Raw genomic sequence first — 25283 nt, 5'->3', positions numbered from 1 at the left:
TTAATTGTTCTCTCTGCAACTACAACAGGTGTTTATGATAGTATTTCAATTCTATGACACATTTCTATATAAAATGCTGCTATTTGGTTTAGAATTTTAACTATAGTACTGTAGTTCTCTGCCGAACCCCCCCACCCCATATAAAGCACTTAATGCGAGCCTGTTAGACTTACAAAGGTATGACTAGACTGAACAATTTTAAGTTGGCTACCTCCAACACGACAAAAAATAAACACGCACATTCACGTGTAGTAGTGTCCCCTCACGCGAGTGGGACTACTGTACGTTCGTGATTTCTCTGGGGAAAAAAATGATGTAAACCTAGCATCACAAGTAAGTAACATTTCCTTATTTGCTTTCAATTTAGAAGTAGGGATATGCAGACTTCTCAGACATATCGATGCTGAGGACTGAAATTGCTAGTAAGTAAAGACATTTCATTCATCATAATTTAAATGTAGCTAGACCAATTACAACTACATGGTGCATGTAGAAAAGTACCTTAAAAGCAGGTGCTGCCGTTGAACATATTTGATTTCATTGTTTTATTTCAGTCGCAGATTAATTTTCATGGAAAAAAACTTAAACTGGGTCCAGCAATCAGGAAGCAGCAAAACTTATGTAAGTACATGTTCCATTTCTGAAAACATCCTTAATGCTCTTTTACTGTTGCGTGTTTGAAAACTGTTCAACAGGTGTATTCGTTTTTTATTTATACCATAGGTGCGTATCATGTACAACCAAGACCTATGGTCCTTAATCCGCCTGCACCTCAGTTTCATAGTATGTGGAGCAATCAGAATGCTGAAACGTACATGCAGCACCCTCACATGATTAGTCCAGTGCCCCAGTATGTACAGGTAAGATATTGTCTCTTCACTTTCATCTAGAACAGTTGGAGCCGGTTTTACCAATAGATGCTCTTCAGTGGTTAACTAATTTTATTGAAATTGTTTAAAAGGAATTTGAGTACCAGAATGCTATGTATGAATCCCTTAATAATCCTCATTATCGTAAATACATGATGCATATACTTGCAGTGTTGTATTAAAAATTAAGGAAAACTAGTTTGACAGGGTATCTTCATTAATATTCATAAGCATTGCAATAGCTGTGTGGGGTTAATGAACACTTCATCAATAAAGAGAAGCACATATCTCAAACATGAACACTTATTGCCTTTGTAAAGGCAACGTTTCTTTCTATTTTAATGCATTTTGTGTGTGTGTGTGTGTTTGTAGCATGTGTTGTAAATACATATGCTCTGCATAATCCTGCCCACTTTTGTTGGGTTCGGACATTTTCAAGTTTGTTATTTTATACTGAAGTACTGTTTCGAGTCATGCGGTATAGTGTGACTCCTTTAGTTGACAGTGGGCATGGGTACTGACTTCATGTTAGATTGTATTTATTTTTTCCGCCATCTGGTTTAAAACTGTACTGCCGGGCTCTGAGTTTGATGCGTTCCTCATGCTCTTATTCAGGTCAACTGGCAAGTTCAACTCCAATTCTCGCTTTAGCTGGAGGGATTGTTGTCCAATAGAGATACCAAAACCTCCAGCTAAGGCACAACCCTCTGGGCCTTCGTTACTTTCGGGCCTGGGTTGGCACCAGACAAAGGCTTCTAAGCCTGCAGCTCTCCGGCCCACAGGCATCGACCCTTTAAAGTTGTCAAGCTTGTAGATTGTCCTCAAGCCTGTAGCCCCATCAAGGCAGACAACCCTGTCATCACTGGCACTGGAGCCAGCCTGTAAGTTGCCGTTCTGCGCCAACAGTCCCTTCAGGTCTGAGGACCCCATTGCTGACTCCTTCAACGGCTGGCTCCTTTGGCTTGGAGCAACCCATCCAAAGGCTCAAGGAGGAGTTGGATGCAAGACAGAAGAGACTCTTCATATGTCACCAAACGGGGAAAATCTGTGCAAAGCTGCTCCATCGACTGCCTTTAAAGGCTTTGCTTCAGAAGAGAACACTAACCCTTGAAGAGCTGGCTTTTAAACTCCCAGCTCCCAAGCTTGAAAGATGAAAGGACAGTGGCACCTTCTCTTCCAGGGGATCCTCATCAATAGTCATAAGCACTGAATATTCCCGCCCATGTGCGGGGACCCCGGAAATAATAAAAATTATGTATGAAAAACATATATACAGCTATATATATATGTATATGTTCGAGGCATATGAGCTGCAGATTACACACTCTGCATACATCGCCATCTGGTGTTGGGCCCGGATGTTGCAGTTGTTTTTCTCTTGAAAAGTCTTTGGAAGTCACGAGGTATGTGACTCCTCCTTTGGATCATATTGCGCATGGGCTTCGGCTCCATCCTCAGATTGTTTTTTTCCGCCATCGGGCTCGGAAGTGTTTTTCGCGCTCCAGTTCGGAACCGTTCCAGTTTTCCTGTTCGGCGTGCAATCTTCCCCCCCTTCGACTGTATTGTCTTGATCGCTTTCTCCACACTCGACGCGACTCAACAATCAAAGTCTTCGATTCTGGTCGTCAACGAAGGCCTTCGGGCCTACTTGGGCTCCGGTCCTGGCTGATGGAAAGGACGCCATTTAAAAAGTGTCCTCGATGTGGGTCGAATTTTCCCCACACCGATCTCCATGAGGTGTGCAACCTCTGCCTCCCTCCAGAACACGAGGCAAGGGACTCTCCAGCTTGCGCCTCCTTCCGATCGAAGAAGACGATCCGGGACCGACGAGCAAGGAGAACAATGGCTCACTCGTCGACTTCGATCCCCGACGACATCTTCGAAGAAGGCGTCGATGTTCCGTAACAACAGCGCACCGAAGAGGGCCTCGTCAGCGCATCCTAATCTGACGACTCCCACGTCGAGGACATCACTCCGGCACAGAGGGGCGTGAGTACAGACGTCGACCCCGATCCTAAACCCCCCTCCACGCCATTGAAAAAGGCTTCGGTCAAGCCTCCGGGCCTAGGTATGCACCAAAAGACTGCTTCCCATACCTCGCTTCTGGGCCCGGTTAAGAAGCCCATCAAGCCATAAGGCAGCTCGGGCTCGAGCCAGCCTACCCATGGTGCCGTAAAAATCTCATCAACACTGGCACCGAAAAAGAAAACACCCCTGTCCTCGTCCGCGCCGAGCTTGACACCGAAGCACTCGGCGCGAAGACTGGCACCGGCTCCTCGGCACCGATAACATCCTCGGAGCCGAGCAAGAAGCTGAAAAGCCTTGACTTCCAAACCTCGAAGCCGAAACCCACCTCGGAACCGAGGAAGTCAAAAGACATTTCTAAATCCCACGGTTCCAAACCAAGAACCATTGCCGAATCAACGCCTAAAAAACCCACGGCTCTGACACCATCGGCACCGAAGGATCTGTTTTGACCCGATACTTACCCTCGTAAAGGATCCAAAGACTGGGCATTTGACGCTTAGCACCAGAAAAAGATCTCTGGACAAGCCTGCACCAGCTCAACCACCAAAAAGGAGAGATTTTGCCACCTCCACCTTTAAAGATTCCTTCACCTCCTCCATCCCCTCCTCCTCCTCCCCCAACCCATCATTTTCCCACACCATCTACAGATGAGGATGATGATGACATTATATACGACACAGGGGACGGGGCGGACAACCAACCAACAGGGGACCCTACTCCTACAGGCTCCCCAGAGCCATGGGATGACTACAACATCCCAGACGTCCCTAACGTCCCGCAGGACGATCTTTACCCTTCTAGACCCCCCTCCCCCCTCAGAGGACACCATGGACTTTAACCAGCTACTCCATAGGGCTGCCCACTACCACGGGGTTGATCTCCACACAGAACCCGTAGAGGAGGATTTCATCTTAGATACATTTGACACTGCACAAAGATCCACCTCAATTTTGTCCATGCTTAAGGGGGTTATTAAGCACGCACCAGAGGTCTTTAAAGACCCCGTTAGGGCCAGGGTTATTAACCCTCGCATTGAGAAAAAATATAAGGCCGCCCCAACAGATCCAACCTACATTAAAGGCCCCGCACCACTAGACTCCATGGTGGTTTCCAATGCGAGGAAACGTGCCAACTCCCAGGCATCAGGTGAGGCTCCACCGCCAGATAAGGAGTCTAAACGCCTGGACGCCTTTGGGAAGTGAACAGCGTCCCAAGCGGCCAACATATGGCGCATTGCTAACACCCAAGCGCTCCTAGCCAGATATGATAGTGCACATTATGATGAGCTGGAGTCAATAATGTAACACCTCCCTGACATACAAACATAGGACCAACAAATTAATTCAGGAGGGTAAAACGATCACTAATACCTCCATCCGTTGTGCCCTTGATGCAGCTGACACCGCCTCCAGGGAAATAAATACTAGCGTCCTTCTGCGTAGGCATGCCTGGCTAAGCATTTCAGGGTTCAAACCTGAGACTCAAAGTTTCATCCTCAACCACCCCTTCGATGAGAAACACCTGTTTGGCCCTAACGTCGATGTAGCCCTCGAAAAAATGAAAAAGGACACAGACATGGCAAAATCTATGGGAGCCTTGCAGTCGCAAGCTCCCAGGCGCTCCTTTCGCCGTTCCTCCTTTAGAAGCACCACCAGAGGCTACTCCGACGACAGCGCCTCCACTTTATACAAGACCCCTACCCAATCCACCTTCACTAGGGGTGACCAAAGAGGCAGTTACAGGGGTAACAGAAACAAAGGCAGAGGCAAAACTAACACCTCCTGCTCTGCCTCCACCCAGTGACTTCCCTCCACTCCCCCCAGACTATTCCACTCCAGTCAGGGGCAGACTCCAAAATTTCCTTCCTGTCTGGGCTACCATAACCTCAGACAGATGGGTGCAACAGATAATTCAATCAGGCTACTGTCTAGAACTAACATCTACCCCCCAACCATTCCACCCAAACAGCGACCAATGTCACAGGAACTTTGTCACTTTTAAAGCAGGAGGTGATCTCCCTCCTACAAAAAAATGCAATAGAACCAGTTCCTACCCACCAACAAAACAAGGGAGTTTACTCCCTATATTTTCTCATACTAAAAAAGGACGGCTCTCTAAGACCCATTCTGGACCTCAGACCCCTAACCAATACATACACTCAGACCACTTTCACATGGTCACACTCCAGCAGGTGCTTCCTCTGCTCTCCCAGGACGACTTCCTGACCACCATAGACCTCAAGGACGCCCATTTCCACATTCCCGTGCACAACGCTCACAGGAAGTTTCTCAGACTCGTAGTGGACGGTCACCACTACCAATTCAAAGTACTCCCCTTCGGAGTCACCACAGTGCCACAAGTGTTTACCAAGTGCCTAGCGGTAGTGGCGGCACACCTGAGAAGACAACACATCCACGTCTTCCCATACCTAGACGACTGGCTCATAAAAGCCAGCTCATACAACCAGTGTGTACAACACACTCACGCCACTATCCAACTACTTCACGACCTGGGCTTCACAATAAACGACGCCAAGTCCCATCTGCTTCCATCCCACGTACAACAATACCTCGGTACCACCATGACACCTCAAGAGCGTTAGCCTACCCCAGTCCTGCCAGGATAGCAAGCATACAGGCTCTTCATGCCAAATTTCAACCACAACACTCCCTTCCAGCCCGAGTGTTTATGCAACTTATAGGGATGATGGCCTCTTGCATATTCATAGTACCTCATGCAAGAATCCAGATGCGTCCTCTCCAAGAGTGCTTAGCACGCCAGTGGAACCAGGCTCAGGGTCAATTATCAGATCTGGTATTGGTAGACGATCGTGCCCATCGCTCTCTGCAGTGGTGGACCACAAAAACCTTTCCAAAGGGCGACCATTCCTAGAGCCGGTTCCTCAAATAGTTCTAACTGCGGACGCATCGCTCTCCGGCTGGGGAGCTCACCTACTACATCACACCATGCAGGGCAGGTGGACACCTCAAGAAAAGTTACTCCACGTCAACCATCTGGAGTTACTGGCCATATTTCTAGCCCTGAAAACCTTTCAAACACACGTCTCAGGCAAGGCTGTCTTAGTTCGCACAGACAACATGACAGCAATGAACTACATCCAAAAACAGGGCGGCACACACTCTGCAGCTCTCTCAGCTAGCACAGACCATATGGAGGTGGGCCATACCTCAGAACATTTTTCTCCTAGCCCAACATGTCCCAGGAGTCCAAAACACCGTTGCAGATCGTTTAAGCCATCAAACACAACAAATCCATGAGTGGGAACTTCATCCACAAGTTCTTCAACCATTCTTTCAAATGTGGGGGCAACCACAGATAGACCTCTTCGGCACCCACGAAAACGCCAAATGCCCAAGCTTCGCCGCCAGGTATCCACACACATTGTCCAAGGGCAATGCGATATGGATGAACAGATCAGGAAGATTTGTACGCTTTTCCACCTCTCCCACTCATTCTTTTAGTGGTGCGCAAACTACAGCAACATTCCCTAACTCTCATCCTAGTCGCTCCGACTTGGGCCAGACAACCGTGGTACACCACATTGCTGGAACTCTCCATAGTTCCGCACCAAAAGCTACACCTCTCTCCACGCCTCTTAACCTAGAACCATGGAGAGATCAGACACCCGGACTCAGCTCAGCTCAACCTTGTGATCTGGCTCCTGAAATCCTAGAATTTGGTTACCTTAATCTTACCCTGACTGTATGAACGTCATTAAAGAAGCTAGATGACCTACCACTAGAGCTTGCTACGCAGCCAAGTGGAAACATTTCGTGATTTATTGTCACAACAATAATATCAATCCCTTAGATGTGTCTATCCAACACATCATAGGCTACTTACTACACCTACAAAGATGCAACATAGCCTAAACGTCTATTAGACTACACCTTGATGCCATAGCAGCGTATCTACAAAATAGACAACATCTATCACTCTTCAGAGTACCTGCCATAAAAGCCTTCATGGAAAGCCTTAAAAGAATAATTCCCCCCAGAGTGCCACCCTCACCGGTGTGGAACCTAAACATCGTTCTCACAAGACTAATGGGGCCTCCATTTGAACCTCTACATAAATGTGAGCTTCAATTTTTAACAGCTTTCCTTGTAGCCATTACTTCCCTCAGTAGGGTCAGTGAGATACAAGCACTCACCATTCAAGAACCTTTTCTGCAAATGCATCATAATAAGGTTGTTCTCCACACTAATCCAAAATTCCTTCCTAAAGTCATTTCTCCCTTTCACCTCAATCGATCTGTGGAACTGCCCGTATTCTTCTCGCAGCCACAAACCATTGCAGAAAGAGCTCTACACACCCTAGACGTCAAAAGAGCTTTACTCTACTACATCGAGAGAACACAACCCTTTCGCAAGACCAAACAACTATTCGTGTCTTTCTCACCACCACACAAAGGCAACCCCATCTCCAAATCTTGGATAGCTAGGTGGATTGTTAAATGCATACAGATTTGCTACCACAAAGCAAAACAAACGCTATCTGTTCCCCCTAAAGCCCACTCTACACAAAAAATAGGGGCTTCCATGGCATTTATAGGGACCATCCCTTTAGATGATATCTGCAAAGCAGCTACATGGTCTACACCGCACACTTTCACTAAACACTATTGTGTAGATGTGTAAACTAAGCAACTGGCTAGTGTGGGCCAGGCTGTCCTCAAAACACTGTTTCCAACAACTGCAACAGATAGTGGTATTCGCCACTAAGAGGGGGTACTGCTACACAATCTATGCACAGTGTGTAATCTGCAGCTCAAATGCCTCGAACGGAATATGCTACTTACCAGTATGCATCTGTTCTTGACATGTAGAGCTGCAGATCTACACACGCCCACCCGCCTCCCAGGCTACCTGTATCTGTTCCAGTTTTATCTTAAGATACAGCACACATGGGCATCTTTCCTGTTTTTTACAAAGCTCCATCATTTCCCCGCTGGCGAAAAACTATCTGAGGATGGAGCCGAAGCCCATGCGCAATATGATCCAAAGGAGGAGTCACATACCTCGTGACTTCCAAAGATTGTCCAAGAGAAAAACAACTGCAACATCCGGGCCCAACACCAGATGGCGATCCATGCAGTGTGTAAATCTGCAGCTCTGCATGCCAAGAACAGATGCATACTGGTAAGTAGCATATTCTCATATCAATGCAGCTCCCATCTAGGAGACAAAACAATGTAATTACACACATAAAGACTGTATTTGCCAATATAAATAAAAACAGAAGAGGGCAAGTAGCACTTGAACTCTGTTTTTTAATGAGCAAAGTACTCCTGAATAGTAAACTTCAAATAAAGTAGACATTGTTAGCCTTCAGGCTGCATTGCAAACCAATAGCATAGAAAATGAAAATTTTTAACAAAAACTGGCACCGTGCCTTTAAGGCTGCCATGACCCCTAGCTTCCCATCATGCCTCAGGGGTGACAGTTAGGTCAGTTGTTCTTTCTGGCTCCTTCAGTCAGGACCCTGGATTTTCAGCTCTTTGTTCTTTCAAAAATATCTTATAGAAATCTAGTTTTTCTGCTTTCACTCGACGTCTCTTGGTCTTAGAGTGCAAGTAACACCTTTTTGTGTTCCCGATAAGGTTTGTTTTCTTTAAAAATGCCTTCTTTATTCGATCCTTGCCCTTCCTGTGGCAAAAAAGAAAGCCAGAACAGATACACATCCTGTGTGTATTCTCTGCATCCCTGAGTCTCACTCTTCTAACAACTGCCATCATTGTAAGAAGTTGTCGAGAAGGACCATCAAGGACAGGGAGAGGATTCAACTGTATGGCCTCTCTGAAAGAGGTAGGTCTCCTGTGAGGCAGCAGAAGAAAAGAACTCAGTCGATGTCGAGAGGAAAAGTCTTGACCTGTTCTCCGTGGGCGTCCGGATCGACGTCAAAGCTGCCGACGACGAAGAAATCGGCATCGAAGACTTCAGTGATGCAGAAGCATCATCAATTGACAACTAAATCATCGTCGACGAAGGTAACAGATCCTTCGTTGACGTAAACCAGGCGACGCTCAACGTCGAGAGACAAGTCTCCATCGACGCCGGCTGGGCGTTCGACGTCGAGGCACATCACTCCTTTGCCGCATCGGCGATCGATGTCGAGGCACATCGCTCCGTCGTCGCCTCATCATCGGCGATCGACGTCGAGGCACATCACTCAGTCGTCGCCTCATCGTAGGCAATCGACGTCGAGGCGTAGGTCTCCGTCGAGATCAGTCTAGTGATCTTCGACGTCGAGACACAGGACACCTCCTTTGGCGTCGAAGCAGAAGTCTTCGTTGAAGTCAGGACAAGGCTCTTTGATGGCGATCTGTCATACTCCATCATCGACGTAGAAGCAGAAAACGCCGCCGAGATCTGTACAAGGATCTTCGGTGTCGAGACAGAGGTCTCCGTCGCCGGCAGCCCAACGTTGGTCGACGTCAAGGCAGCAGTCTTCTGAGAGGGGGCAGAGAACGTCGAAACATGACACTCCATCGGTGTCGGGGAGACGTTCGACGTCGAGAGGACGTTCTGTTGCAAGATCATGTCCACCTTCTAAGAGAAGAAAGTCAACGTCGAGGCATACGTCTCCGTTGAGACGACAGTCGGTGCACTGACGCTCCAGATCAACGTCAAGGCGCCCTTCCAGAGACACCTTACCTCCAGTGAGCCTATCATAGTCACCTTCAGGCTCCCGCAGTTCTCACCGAGGGTCAACGTCAAAATCCCCAGAGGTGGTGATCTCGACGTCCAGCAGTCAAGTGTCAGGGGGACACCAAGATACCCCAAAAAGGTCTGCACATGAAGAGGTGAACTCCCCTCCCCTCCCCCCCCCACCCCCTCCCTCCTGCACAGTCACCTGAGGGAAGAGAGAGGCACAGATCGCCTTGCATCCATTTGTCACCACGATGGTACAGGCCAATGCATCACTGGGCCACTGACAAGGTCACGGCGGAACAGCATTACTCGAGTCCTCTGCACAGATCTCCGTTTGCTCATCTAATACAAGAAGTGGATAAAGAACGATCTCCTTCAAGAGCCAGAGCTCGCAGCCCCACCCCTGTGCACTCGCACAGAAGGAGGTCTAGATCAAGAAGCAGGAGGAGAGCGCACAGATCCCCGACTCCGTCCTCTTCTTCCACTCGTACATCCCACAGAGACTACTCGCCTACTTTGACAGACAGTCCGCCGTCGAGGGTCTCTTCGGTGGACAGTATCTACACTTTTCACAACATTCTTGGCAGAGGGGCGGTAAAGCTGGGTATCCCTATGCCAACTCGTCAAAGCAAAGACTCTGATTTTTGAGACTCTACACCAAAGGGCAGCATCTAAGCCTCTGCTTCCCTTGGTACCAGGCCGCCAGTGATGGACATCTTTCTCACACCGACGAGTGTTAAGACCGCTCCAGCGAGAATCTTAAAAAAGTACCGTTCACCAGAGGACGACCCGCTCTTCCTTAGAGCTGATTCTCCCCCGTATTCAGTCATAATTGCTGCGGCAAAGAAGACCCATGCGGTAGCATCCTCCTCTACTGTTCCACCAGATAAGGAGAGTAAAACGCAAGATTCCTTGGGAAGGAAGGTTTGTGGCACTTCGGCCTCCATGTTGAAGGTCTTCAACGCATCGGTGCTCCTGGGCCGCGACGACAGATCTCTGTGGGACTCACTACAGTGATTCACTGAAAAGTTGCCACAGGAAGATCGCAAAGATTTTGAGGAAATCCTAACAGAGGGCAGTCTGGTGTCTAACCAGGTCATCAGTGCTGCGGCGGATGGAGCTACCCTTTCGGCTCATGCTTATGCACATGGGGTATGCGCAAGAAGAACTTCTTGGCTCCGACTTACAGCGCTCAAGCCAGAAGCGCAGTCACGCATCCTCAATCTACCTTTCACCGGTAACAGCTAAGAGGAGGTCTGCCACTCTTACACAAGGATGATGTCATCAGTGATTTCATCAGTGATGCCACTGACCATGTCATGAGTGATGTAATATGTGACGTCATCAGCAGTGGATTGCGGGCGCGCGAGTTATAGTTATCTGAACTGTGAGAAGTTGGCCTGATGTATGATGTCACTAGTTCTAGTGTACACCTTATATCAGTCCAAACAACCCTTATGGTGATTGGTTGTAAAGTCAACCTTATAGACCAGCTATCCTAGTGGTAGCATGGACAAGAGCAGTCTTAGGCTAAACTCTGAATGGCATGTGAAGCCAGCTGTTATACCATATGCAATCCCTTGAATACCAAATGAAAGGACACCACAACAGATATATATATAAAATAAAGTGTATTTATTCTAGTCAAACCCTCAGCACTCTTTATGAGATTCGAGGTAAGTACAACACAGTCTTATTTAAGCATACATTAAGTCACACAGGTAAGTAATACAGTTAGGCCCTAGGGGCCACGCAAACCATATACTAAAGAAGTGGTATAAGGACCACTGTCACGCAAATAGGATAGGCCTAGGCCTAGGCCTAGGGAATCGCTGGGGCTACACTACACTACCAACAGTTAGGAAGTGGGAGGCCCACGGGATTCAGGTGCAGAGTGGAAACACTCACGCGTAATGCGTATAGTCGATAGAAATAGTACAGTTTTGAATTAAGCAGTTTAAGGACACTTCTGAAGCAGCTAGAGAGCCGAGACTCGGAAACTAGACCCTAGGATAGTCACTACCCTTGTGAGCACCGAAGTACCCAAGTTACCTAGCCCACGGGCTGCCGGTGCATAGGTGTGAACTTGCGTCGGGTTTTGTCGTGGACTTCTATGGATGCCTGAAGGAAAGTTGCTGACAGGCAGTCAGTGCAGAGTGTCCGGTGGATCCCAAGGCCGGGATCAAGAAGGAAGGGTACCTGCAAGCAGAAGGGACAGTCAAGGTCACTAGCCAGTGGCCACGTGGAACCAGGAAGGAACCAGGCGATGTCGTGAAGATTGCAGGTGAAGGGTGAAGCTTGTCGCTGCAGCCACGGGTACCAGGAGACGTCGAGGACGACCAGGACCAGGAGGCGAGCTGTCTCACGAAGGCTCTTGCTGTCGGCGGCGTCGAAGTCGAACTAGGACTCACCAAGCCTTGGCAAGCGGAACCCACGAAGAACGGAGGACTTGCTTCTGGTGCAGACCAGGAAGGTCTGGGGTGCTTCTCTTTCACAAGGAAGCTGGAGCCAGTCTGGAGGAGCCAAACCAGCAGTGAAGACTTCAAGGTGTGTCGTCACAAAGGCCGCTAGCCAACGGGCAAGCAACCGGACAGACGCGGCAAGCAGGAAAATGCAGAAGGGCCCCACGCAGGACTCGTGGAGTGTGGGGGGCTGATCTTCGGTGCAGATGGTGCTTGGGGTTGGGGCTTCTCAATCCCCGGTGCACAACTTCGAGGGTGCCTCAGAAGCTGCGCTGGAAGATACTCGCCACTTTTCCCAGGTAGCCGGTCCCACGTCTCTCGTCGTCTCCACGGATCTCAGCTCGGCTGTGGATGTGGATCAGGGTCGGAGAAGTCTGGAAGTCAAGGCTCTGGTCGGGCTCTGCAGTCGCTCCCTCGTAGAACTTCAGCAAAGCAAAGGGTAGTCTCTTGATGGTGCCTGTTTGCACAGGGTAGCCACTCCTTGGCCACAAGGGAGATTCTTCAGTCTTCTTCTTTCGTCGAATGTCGAAGGTCCAGAGTTTCTGTTCAAGTTGCAGGTTCAGGATAATCTAATCTCCTGGGGCCCAGCTACCACTCTTATACTAATCTGGGGGGCTGGGTTGCCTGCTAGGTCACGCCTTATGGGTGGGACCTGGGAGGGGGGTGGTTACACCCCCTTCCCTTTGTCCAGTTTCGCGCCAGGACTGGGGCTGGAGAGCCCCAGCACCGGTTTGAACTGGACTATGCATGGGACACCTTGTGTGCCCCAGGCATGTCTCATTCCTTTCAGCCCTCCCTGCCCCAATACACTAAAGTCAGTCTGGGGAGGTGCTAGCACCTCCCCAAGCAGGAAACCTATTGTCCTAGCCTCCCTTGCCGGGATCACTCCCAGCAGCAGGAGGTCAGACTCGTGTCTGTGGCAGCAGCATCCATTTTGTGATGCTGAGGCTTTGGTTAGAGTTAAACAGCAAAGTAGGATTTCAACATGTCTCTCCCTCTAGAAGGGGGGAATAATATCCTCATCACCAGAAATGGTATGGGGGTATTATTCCAAAGTGTTAGACACCTTACACGACATGCTTTGATAAAGCCAAACCATAGTTACCATAACCGTTTAAGATTATAAGGCACTTTAAGAGTATATGGTAGGCTATATCATAGAACAGCTATAAGGACATGGTTCCGAAAGCTGCAGACAGGCTCAGCTCATGCTAGAGCACCGTCTCACATGTTACCAAGCACTCTGCCTCCAGGATTGTTAAGGCATGCCATAGGAGTGACTGATAGGTACACATGTGTCTATTTTAAGGGTAGATATAGGTATACTATATCTAAGCAAGGGGGGATTACACGACCTTGCCCCAGCTGAGTGATCAGCCAGTTGTGTCTGATTGGAAGGCCAGACCAGGGGTGGCATAATACATGCTGCAGGCCCCCGGGGAGGCCTAGGGTACACCTATGCCCTGGGTACCTAGGGTACACTGTACAGGGTCCAATAAGGTGATCCTTACCAATTGTGTATGTACCTAGGGTACATGGAGTTCATTTTAAAGAGAGAGCAGACAGCCTGAGACCCTGAATGGCAGGATCTCAGGCCAACTAAGTCGAAAAACCAGCTAGACACTAGGCAAAAAGTCGGGGGTAACCATAGTCAGATATCCACCTTCCTACATGAACTAACTGTAACGGGGGAATTTCAATGGTTTTTTACGAGTGAAATGTCCAGCTAACTATAACATGTGTGAAACCTATGGTTTTTTAAGTGAATATATATATATATGAGAGTGAGAGAGAAAGAGAGAGAGATGTATATATCTATCCATATGTTATTGCATAATGTTTTCTATGTACACATGCTTTATTATGTATATGATATCACGAGCATTATTATGGATGTACTGCTCTCTACTCTGAATCAGGCATGTGAATCTATGAGAGATACCCCAATACTGGAGAAGAACAAAAGTTACTTACCTGTAATCTGTGGTACTCCAATATTGGTACCTTTCATAGATTCACATGCAACCCTCCCACCTCCCCTCAGAGGGTCTTTTATGCTCTTTTCACTGTGGATCACACTTGTGCGAGAAAATCTGAGAGCCTGAGCCTCTGAGGAGAACATTCTGGAGGGTACTGTCGCCTGATTGACTGTAGTTTGGACTGTATATAATGACTTGGACGAGTCATAGAGGTGAAAGATTTTTCCTTTCCGTTTCTAGCTTCTTTACTTCCTGGTTCTATGTTACCTATGGTATGGTAATTATGTGCATATTTATTGCTTTTTTATGTACCGTGGAACTCGCACACCGACGACGGGGAATGATTCAGGCATGTGAATCTATGAAAGATACCAATACTGGAGAACAACAGATTACAGGTATGTAACTTTTGTACATAGTCCTTACAAGGCTGATGGGTCCGCCTTTTGAACCAATGCACAAGTGTTGACTGTAATTTCTCTCATGGAAGGTTGCTTTTCTTATTGCAATCACTTCCTTAAGGAGGGTTGGTGAACTTCAGGCATGAACTATACAAGAGCCTTTCTTTCAACTTCAGAAAGACAAAGTGGTTCTTCGAAACAATCCCAAATTTCTTCCTAAAATGGTTGCTGTTTTTCACATCAATCAATCAGTGGAGTCACTCGTGTTCTTTCCTCAACCTGATTCTGTAGCAGAACGAGCTCTACACACTCTAGATGTTAGAAGAGCTCTACTGTGTTATGTGGAAAGAACAAAAGATTTTTGTAAAACGAAACAGCTCTGTTCAAGGCATATGAGCTGCAGATTACACACTTTTGCATAGATCGCCATCTGGTGTTGGGCCCGGATGTTTGCAGTTTGTTTTTCCTCTTGGAAAGTCTTTGGAAGTCACGAGGTCGGTGACTCCTCCATTAGTTCGTATTGCGCATGGGCTTCGGCTCCATCCTCAGATTGTTTTTTTCCGCCATCGGGCTCGGATGTAATACTTCGCGCTCCGATTCCGAACATTCCAGTTCGACGATCGAAGCGGAAGCCTCGCTCTCCGCTGTATTGTTTAGATACTCATCTCCTCAATCACCTTCTTCTTCGACACACCTTCGATTCCAGTCATCGACGGCGGCCTTCGGGCCTATCCAGGCTCAGGTCCCGGCTGATGGAAAGAACTCCATTCAAGAAGTGCCCTCGATGTGGGTCCAAATTCCCCCACAGCGATCTTCATGAGGTGTGCAACCTCTGCCTCTCCCCTGAACAGCAAGTCTTTTAGATCCAAAAAGACTATTCGAGATCGAAGGGCCAGACGGAAAATGGCGCACTCCTCGACTTCCGTTCCAGTCGACATCTTCGGGGACGACGTCGTAGCTCCGGGACAGCAGCACACCGAAGAGGACCTAGTCAGTGCTTCCGAAGCCGACGACTCTGATGTGGAGGACATCACCCCGGCGCAGAGCGTCGTGAGTAAAATACCCCCTCCCACACCCGCGCCGACACCCAAAAAGGCTTCGGTCACGCCTTCGCCTCCGGGCCTAGGCAAGACCAAAGACACTGCTTCGAACACCCCAGCTTCGGGCCCGGTGAAGAAGCCAATAAAGCCTTCCGGCGGCTCGGCTCGAGCCAGCCTGCCAGCGGTGCCGAAAAACACCCTTCGGCACCGAAGAAGAGATCGGCCTCTACTTCGACACCGAGCCCCATACCAAAGCCCTCGGTGTCCAAACCCAGCCTCTCGGTGCCGACCAAACATCATAAGGCCCTCGGCACCGACACTCCCGTGCCGACGCCTGTCTCGGCACCGAACAAAAAATCGGAGGTCCCGAAAAAGCACGGCACAGACAAGCCTAAAAAGCCATCGGCCCCGAAAACTGAATCACCAGTGTCGCAAGAACTTTTTACACCGGATCCTTTGCAAAAGACACTTACCAAGGATCCTAAAACTGGGCATTTGGCACTGTCTTCTAAAAAGAGACATTGGGACAAACCAGCTCCACCTCCAAAGAGGAAGGACTGTGCTACCTCCCCTTTCAGAGTGCCTTCCCCACCTCCTCCACCATCTCCACCTCTGCCCCCTCCACCTGCTCCACCCCTGCCTCATCGCTCTCTGACCCCGTCTCCAGACCATGATGATCAGGGGGACCCATACTACGACCCAGCAGATGTGCCACAAGACCCCATCCCTACAGGATCCCCAGACCCCCCGGATGATTACAATAATCCAGACATTCCAGATGTCCCACAAGATGACCTTTATCCATCCAGGCCATCTCCACCAGAAGACTCACTAGGTTTTGACCACCTACTTTAGAAGGCGGCACATTATCACGGGGTAGAGCTACACACTGACCCAGTAGAGGAAGATTTCCTCCTAGACACCTTTGAAAATGCACATAGGTCTACTGCTATACTACCTATGCTCAAAGGGGTAATAAAACATGCGCCAGAGGTTTTTAAAGACCCAGTCAGGGCTAGGGTCCTAAACCCACGCATAGAAAACAAGTATAAAGCCGCCCCCACAGATCCTGCATATATCAAAGGGCCAGCGCCACTGGATTCCTTAGTGGTATCCACTGCAAGGAAAAGATCTAATTCACAGGCATCAGGCGAAGCACCACCGCCGGACACAGAGTCAAAGCTCCTGGACGCGTCAGGAAAACCCACTGCGTCCCAGGCAGCCAATATATGGCGTATCGCCAACACTCAAGCACTATTGGCCAGATACGACTGAGCGCATTATGATGAACTAGAAACCATCATACACCATGTCCCAGAAAAATATAAAAATAGAGCCAGTGAATTAATTCAAGAGGGTAAGACCATAGCTAATACCTCTATACGCTGTGCCTTAGACGCAGCAGACACAGCCTCCAGGGCCATTGACACTAGTGTCCTCCTCTGTCGACACGCTTGGCTTAGAGTTTCAGGCTTTAAACCGGAGGTACAAGCCTCTATATTAAACCATCCATTTGATCAGGAACATTTATTCGGTCCAAAGATAGATGAGGCCCTCGAGAAGATGAAGAAAGATACAGATACGGCGAAATCTATGGGAGCCCTACAGTCACACCCTCCTAGGCGCTCCTTTCGCCGCTCTTCCTTTCGGGGCACGGGCAGAGGCTACTCCTCAGATAGCACATCCACGTCTTACAAATCCCCTCCTCAGTCCACCTTCACAAAAGGTTATCAAAGAGGCGGATATAGAGGCAATAACAATAAAGGCAGAGGCAAAACAAATACCGCCCGCTCTGCCACACCGCCTACCCAATGACTTTCCCCTGCTCCCTCCAGACCATCCCACTCCGGTCGGGGGCAGACTACAAAATTTCCTTCACGTCTGGGAGTCCATCACATCAGGCAAATGGGTGACCCAAATTATTCGTTCAGGGTACTGCCTAGTACTTACATCTACCCCCCAACATTCCACCCAGGCAACGCCCAATGTCAGAAGAACATTCCACGGTTACTAAAACAGGAGGTAATTTCCCTCCTACAAAAACACGCAATAGAACAGGTCCCCCAAGATCAGCAAAATGTAGGGGTCTACTCCCTATATTTTCTGATACCAAAAAGAGACGAGACTCTACGACCTATCTTAGATCTTCGGCCTCTAAACACATACATACATTCGGACCACTTTCACATGGTAACACTTCAGCAGGTACTTCCGCTCCTTTCTCAGAACGACTTTCTCACCACACTGGACTTGAATGACGCATACTTTCACATTCCGGTACACCATGCCCACAGAAAGTACCTCAGATTCGTAGTGGACGGGCAACACTACCAGTTCAAGGTGCTCCCATTCGGGGTCACAACAGCACCACGGGTATTCACCAAGTGCCTAGCGGTAGTGGCGGCACATCTCAGAAGACAGCACATTCACGTCTTCCCGTATCTGGACGACTGGCTGATAAAAGCCGCGTCCTACAACCAATGTGTACACCACACCGCCACTACAATCCACCTACTTCACCAACTAGGCTTCACGGTGAACCACCAAAAGTCCCAGTTAACACCATCCCACATAAAGCAATACCTCGGTGCCACCATAGACACCTCAAAAGCCATAGCCTACCCCAATCCGGCCAGGAGTGCAAGCATTCAGGCTTTGCGTCAAAAATTCATACTTCAACACTCCCTCCCAGCAAGAGTGTTTATGCAACTGATAGGGATGATGGCCTCTTGCATTTTCATAGTGCCTCATGCAAGACTCCAGATGCGTCCACTCCAAGAGTGCTTAGCGCGCCAATGGAACCAGGCCCAGGGGCAACTGACAGATCTGGTGTTGGTAGACGGTCGCACCCATCGCTCTCTGCAGTGGTGGAACACCACAAATCTTTCCAGAGGTCGACCGTTCCTGGACCCGGTTCCACAAATAATCCTGACGACAGACGCATCGCTATCCGGCTGGGGAGCTCATCTACTACACCTCACAGTGCAGGGCACATGGACGCCGCAACAAAAATTACTCCACATCAATCATCTGGAGTTATTGGCAATCTTTCTAGCCCTAAAATCTTTTCACACACAGATTTTAGGCAAGGCAGTCCTTATCCGCACAGACAACATGACCGCCATGTACTACATCCAAAAACAAGGCGGCACACACTCTCCACAGCTCTCTCAACTAGCACAGAGCATATGGAGATGGGCAATTCCACACAAAATCTTTCCCCTAGCCCAACATGTCCCAGGAGTCCAAAACACCATGGCAGATCTGCTCAGCAGACAGACGCAGCAGATCCACGAGTGGGAACTTCACCCGCAGGTTCTTCACCCGTTCTTTCAGATGTGGGGGCATCCACAGATAGACCTATTCGCCACCCACGAAAACAAAAAATGCCCAAGCTTCGCCGCCAGATACCCACACCCATTGTCCAAAGGCAATGCGATATGGATGAACTGTTCAGGCAAATTTGCATACGCCTTTTCACCTCTCCCAATAATTCCATTAGTGGTGCGAAAGCTACAACAGCACTCCCTCACACTGATTCTAGTAGCTCCAACATGGGCCAGACAACCGTGGTACACCACGCTGCTTGAACTCTCAGTAGTGCCACACCAAAAATTACACCTCTCACCATGCCTCCTAACCCAGAACCATGGAGAGATCAGACATCCGGACCCAGCTCCGCTCAACATTGCGATCTGGCTCCTGAGATCCTAGAATTTGGATACCTTCACCCTGACTGTATGAACGTTATCAGAGAGGCTAGACGCCCTACCACTAGAGCCTGCTACGCTGCCAAGTGGAAAAGATTTGTTGTTTATTGCCATAATAACACAATCAACCCTCTAGACGCATCCATACAGCACATCATATGCTACTTACTACATCCTCAAAGATTTAACCTAGCATATACATCCATTCGGTTACACCTCGCAGCAATTGCCGCTTACCTACAAAACAGACAGCACCTATCACTTTTCAGAGTGCCTGCCATTAAAGCCTTCATGGAAGGCCTAAAACGAATAATTCCCCCCAGAGTGCCCCCCTCACCTGTGTGGAACTTAAATATAGTGCTCACAAGGCTAATGGGACCGCCTTTCGAACCTTTACATAAATGCGAACTGCAATTCCTCACCTGGAAAACCGCTTTCCTTGTAGCCATCACCTCCCTTAGAAGGGTCAGTGAAATACAAGCACTTACTATACAAGAACCTTTTCTCCAAATGCACCCGATCAAGGTTGTCCTCCGTACCAACCCAAAATTCCTACCCAAAGTCATCTCACCCTTTCATCTAAACCAATCGGTAGAATTACCGTTTTTTTTCTCGCAACCTCAAACTGTTGCGGAAAGGGCTCTACCCACACTGGATGTTAAAAGGGCCTTGTTTTACTATATCCAGAGAACACAACCTTTCAGAAAGACAAAGCAACTGTTTGTCTCTTTCTCTCCACCTCATAAAGGCAACCCCATCTCTAAATCAGGGATAGCTAGGTGGATTGTAAAATGCATACAAATTTGCTACCACAAAGCAAAACGCACGCTATCTGTTCCCCCTAAAGCCCACTCTACAACAAAGATAGGGGCTTCTATGACTTTTCTAGGGAACATCCCATTAGATGATATCTGCAAAGCAGCTACATGGTCAACACCGCACACTTTCACTAAACATTACTGTGTAGATGTTCAAACCAAGCAACAAGCTAGTGTGGGCCAGGCTGTACTAAAAACACTATTTCAAACCACTGCAACAGATACCGGTGGTCGCCGCTGTGAGAAGTTGGCCTGATATGTAGTGCTCACTATTCTAGTGATCACTGTGTATCATTCCAAACGACCCTTATTGATGATTGGTTGTAAGTCAACCTTATAGACCAGCTATCCTAGTAGCGTGGATACGAGCAGTCTTTAGGCTAAACTCTAGAGGGCGTGTTAAGCCAGCTGTTTACCATCACATATACCCCTTGAACACCAAGTGAAAGGACACCACACAAGCTGTTATGAAAATAAAGGATATTTATTTATAACAAGACTACCCTGGCTCTTTATGAGTCAGGGAGCTAAGCACACTACAAAACTCTTATGAAAATACTTCTGGTTGCACAATTTACACGAGTGCCCGGAGGGCACGAAACCATATACACTGCAAGTGGAATGGGGAAAGGTTAGATAGTTTAAAGTTACTGATTCCGGAGGAATTCGATCAGTGGGACTAAACGAAAAAGGAACTGGACACTTGTAGAGCGAACCTACGATGGAGCACCGAGATGCTCGAGTTACCTAGCCCAGAGGCTGCGGCTGCGTGGGGTTCAGCAAGATGTCGGGAGTCCTTGTTGTAGTCTCAGGAGCCTGAAAGAAGAAGTTGCTGGCAGGCGACCAGTGTCGATGTTCAGAGAGATCCAAGCCTGGATCGGTGATGAAGGAAACCTGAAAGCAGAGGGGACTCAGTTCTCAACCGCTAGCCAGCGATCGTGTGGGTACCGGGAAGGTACCGGCTGAAGTCACCTCGACCAGGTGAGTGGATGACGTCGGACTCGGCTGCTCCTCGGACCAGGAGGCGCGGCGGCGACCAGGATGGAGGGCGAGCTGTCCCACGAAGGTGTCTGCTGGCGATGATGCTGGGCCCAGGAATGGGGCAGCAGGTCTTGGCAGTGGCAAACCCACGCGGTGGAGTCAAGATGGCGTCTGGAGTGGACCAGGAGGGTCCGGGGTACTCCTCTGTTGAAGGTGAGCAAGAGCCAAGTCTGGAGCAACCAGACCAGTGATGAAAGTCTGTCGTGGTGCGTCGTGAAGAGGGCCACAAGCCGGTCGGCGAGTGGTCGGACAACGCGGTGAGCAGCAAGGAGCAGAAGGGCCCCCACGCAGATCTCGTGGATGCTGGGGAGGCAGACTTCGGTGCTGGAGCCGCTCAGGGTTAGGGCTTCTCAAACCCTAGGTGCACTCACTCGAGGGTCCCTCGGTGGGCGTGCTAGATAAGCGTCGTGCAGGTTCTGAAGATGGCCGGTCCCGCAGGTCTCGTCACACCTACGAATCTCAGCTGAGCCGATGATGTAGGTAGAGGTCAGAGATGGCAGGGAACCCGGTTCTCGTCGAGCTGGGCAGTCTTGATCCGTGGGAGAGACGTACAGCAAACCGCAAGCGCTTAGGTGGTGCCTGCTGGTGCAGGGTGGCTACTCCTTAGCCACAAGGGAGAGTCTTCAGAAATAGTCAAGAGTTCCTTTCGTGGAAAGTAGTTCAAGATTCAGAATTATCCAATTTGGGAAGGGGACCCGCTCCCACCTTTATTCTAGGAAAAAGGGGCTGGCCCGTGACTAGGTCCTACCTATGGGTGGGACCAGGAGGGGGGTGGTTACACCCCTATCCTTTGTCCGGCTTCGCCCCAGCTCAGGGGCTGGTGTGCCCCCGAAACTGGTTTGAGCTGGGCTATGCACAGTGAGCACCGGGGTGCCACTTGCAATCACCTTCCTTTCAGCCCTGCCTACCTGGGATACACAAACCCTGTCTGGGATGGTGCTAACACCGCCCTTGACAGGAAACCCTTTGTCCAAGCTCCCCTCGCTGGAAGGTCTCCCAGCAGCAGGAGGTCAGACTTGTGTCTGGTGGCAGCATCCATTTTGTGATGCTGAGGCTTGAGTCAACTTTTAACCGGGGTTCAAGGTTACTTCCATGTCGTGTCCCTCTAGAAGGGTGGAATGCTAACCCCGTCGCCAGAACTGGCGAGGGGTTCGTATTCCAATTCGTATGACACCTTACTCGACATGTTTGGGTGATGCGATGCCAAAGTTAGCAAATAACCGCGAGGATTATAATGCACTTTAAGGTAGTTGGCCCGCGTCACCATGGAACGGCTATTAGGATTTGGCTCCGCAAGCCGTCGACGGGCTCAGCTCGCGCCAGAGCACCATCTCACATGATTCCCAGCACTCTGCCTTCAGGATTGATAAGGCCTGCCATAGGAGTGACTGACAGGAATCCATGCGTCCATTTTAGGGTTAGGTATAGGAATACTACACCTACAGCAATGGGTGATTACACCACCTTGCCCCAGCTGTCGTGCAGCCAGTTGTGTCAGATTTGGGCGGCCATCCAGGGGTGGCACAATACATGCTGCAGCCCCTGGTAGGCCCTGGGTACACCGATGCCCTGGATACCTGTGGTATGCTGATACAGGGACTGATAAGGCGGCCCAGTTCCAATTAGTGGATGCACCTAATGTACATGTGTGTTAATTTCGAGAGAGAACAGCTAGGCTGTGGGTCTGATTGGCAGGCCCGCAGCCGGGGAAAGTCGTAAACCAATGAAGCAAAAGCAAAAAATCTGGGTGATCATAGGATTGCAGACCCTACTCTCCTACAGCCGCTAAGGTTGGGAACTGCTATAGTCTATGCAAAAGTGTGTAATCTGCAGCTTATATGCCTCGAACGGAATATGCTACTTACCAGTATGCATCTGTTCTTGGCATGTAGAGCTGCAGATCTACACATGCCAACCCGCATCCCCAGCTACCTGTATCTGTTCCAGTCTATCTTATTTAGATACAACACACATGGGTTTCCTCACTGTTATTACTACGCTCCATCTTTCCCTGCTGGCGAAAAACAATCTGAGGATGGAGCCGAAGCCCATGCGCAATACGGACCAAGGGAGGAGTCACCGACCTCGTGACTTCCAAAGACTTTCCAAGAGGAAAAACAAACTGCAAACATCCGGGCCCAACATCAGATGGCGATCTATGCAAAAGTGTGTAGATCTGCAGCAGAACAGATGCATACTGGTAAGTAGCATATTCCTTTTTGCTTCTTCGCCACCACACAAAGGCAATCCCATTTCTAAATCAGGCATTGCAAGATGGCTCGTGAAAAGTATCTAAACATGGTATGTGAAAGTGAAAATAACCTTGACCCCCTAGAGTGCCTTCCACCCTCAAAATAGGGGCTACTATGGCCTTTTTAGGGAATATTCCCCTCGCTGACATCTGTAAGTCAGCAACATGGTCTACACTACACACATTTACCAAACACTATTGTGTAGATGTGTACGCAAGGTAACAAGCTAATGTAGGCCAGGCAGTACTTAAAACACTTTTTCAAACAACTGCAACATCTACAGGTTAGCCACCAGTTTGGGGGTATACTGCTCTAGAGTCTACGCAAAGCATGTGATATACAGCTCACATGCCTCGAACGTATAATGTTACTTACCCAGCAAGCATCTGTTCTTGGCATTTAGAGTTGTAGATTTACATGCGCCCACCCGCCTCCCCGGGTACCTATACCTGTTGCAGTTTTCTTACTTTACATACATGCGAATGGACATCTCCATTCTACCTTTACTAACTCCATTCTCACCCTCTGCGGGAAAACAAACTAACAATGGAGTCAATGCCCATGCGCACTATCACCGAAAGGAGAAGTCACCTACCTCGTGACTGGAAAGACTTCTTCGAAGAATAACAACTTGCAAACATCCTAACCCAACTCTAGATGGCAGTAGTATGCAAAGCATGTGAATCTACAGCTCTACATGGCATGAACAGATGCTTACTGGGTAAGTAACATTATCCGTTCCCGAGATGACGGGTGTCTGTGTTGGCAAACATCGGTCAGACCTGCCTCCTCCAGCCAGTGCCTAGTGCCTGCAGTGAGTCCCCACCCCCCTGACTGCCCCACTCTGGGTGTAGTTCGGGCCCTTTGTATGCCCATCACAATATTTAAATCTCCCCCGACTAGTACCCCTTTGTCTGCCGTGATCAGGAGTTGGCTTAGGGTGCCCCAATAAATGATTTTTGGCCTTTGTTAGGAGCGTAGATCGTGGATAGTGTGTTTCTAGTGCCAGTAAAAAGGACGTGTAAGGCTAATAATCTGCCTGGTATGTCTCGGAGAACCTTTTCAACCCGTCCCGAGAAACGCATGGCCAACAGGACAGCAACCACTGATTTTGTTTAGAGCCCCCTGAGGGGAAGAACTGGCAATCATACCATCGGGAATGAAGCAGTCGCCAGTCGCTCTGTAGTAGGTGGGTTTCTTGTAGCATGCAGATGTCGCATTTGGAGTCCCTAAGATAGGAAAGGAGTGCTAAGCGTTTGGACGGAGCATTAAGGCCTAGAACGTTGAGGCTAAGAATATTTAGTGCCACACCATTACCATTACTAGTGTGGTAGTATATTCCCCAAAGAGGGGCACCTGGTCTCAAAACGGGAGTTTTGTAGAGCAATACTGGGGGAGGGGAGGTTATAGAGATCAAAGAGAGAAGTGGGCATAACATTCCATAGGAAAAACAACTCAAACATATCCCCCACCTGGGGTCCAACAATTGGTATAGAACCAAGTCCTGTGCACAGGTTTTAGGTTAATGGTTTAGTGTGAAAACCAATATTAAAGTAGTTTTCTTGCAGAAATTATGAAGATCGACATCAGGAGTATCTTAATGGACAGTCCAGATCAATACAGAAAGAAAAACCACCCGACACGTTTTTCGTCACAACTTGGTACAATTGTGACTCTTCAGGGCTGGGAAGGACACAAAGCATAAGGTATATTACAAAACAAAAGCAGCCAAACTCCCGTGCATGAGACAAAAGACACAATTGGGTTGAGAAATTCGGAAACACCTCTAATCTCGTGGATACCCTATGGTGAAGAAAGTACAAAACGTGACTTCACTGCACACAAGGCGAAGCGTCTTGTGACATCAGAAACGTGTATACGTGGTGAAGTTGAGGGAAGAAAACTTATAACATGAGGAGCACAACATTAATCTTATCCTAATGGATAGGCCTGACAGTTGAGAGCGTATTCAGCAGCATAAATCTCAACAATGTGGAATTGAGTGCGTG

The 25283-nt window shown here is 48.8% G+C and overlaps 1 protein-coding gene across 2 annotated transcripts in view; it reads left to right on the top strand.

Annotated features, from left to right (window-relative positions):
- The window catches only part of DAZL (deleted in azoospermia like), an 812806-nt gene that overhangs the window by 164049 nt on the left and 623474 nt on the right, over window positions 1-25283 (top strand). For both annotated transcript variants that reach the window (XM_085629945.1, XM_085629944.1), the window contains exons 5-6: window positions 555-621; window positions 724-860. In XM_085629945.1, the coding sequence (XP_085486071.1) occupies window positions 555-621; window positions 724-860 (204 nt within the window). The remainder of the gene's footprint in view (window positions 1-554; window positions 622-723; window positions 861-25283) is intronic.

The sequence above is a fragment of the Triturus cristatus genome, chromosome 10 (genome assembly GCF_964204655.1).
Source record: "Triturus cristatus chromosome 10, aTriCri1.1, whole genome shotgun sequence".
NCBI lineage: Eukaryota > Metazoa > Chordata > Amphibia > Caudata > Salamandridae > Triturus > Triturus cristatus.
Note: the sequence above shows the minus strand (reverse complement) of the source record. Positions and strands in the feature narration are given on the sequence as shown.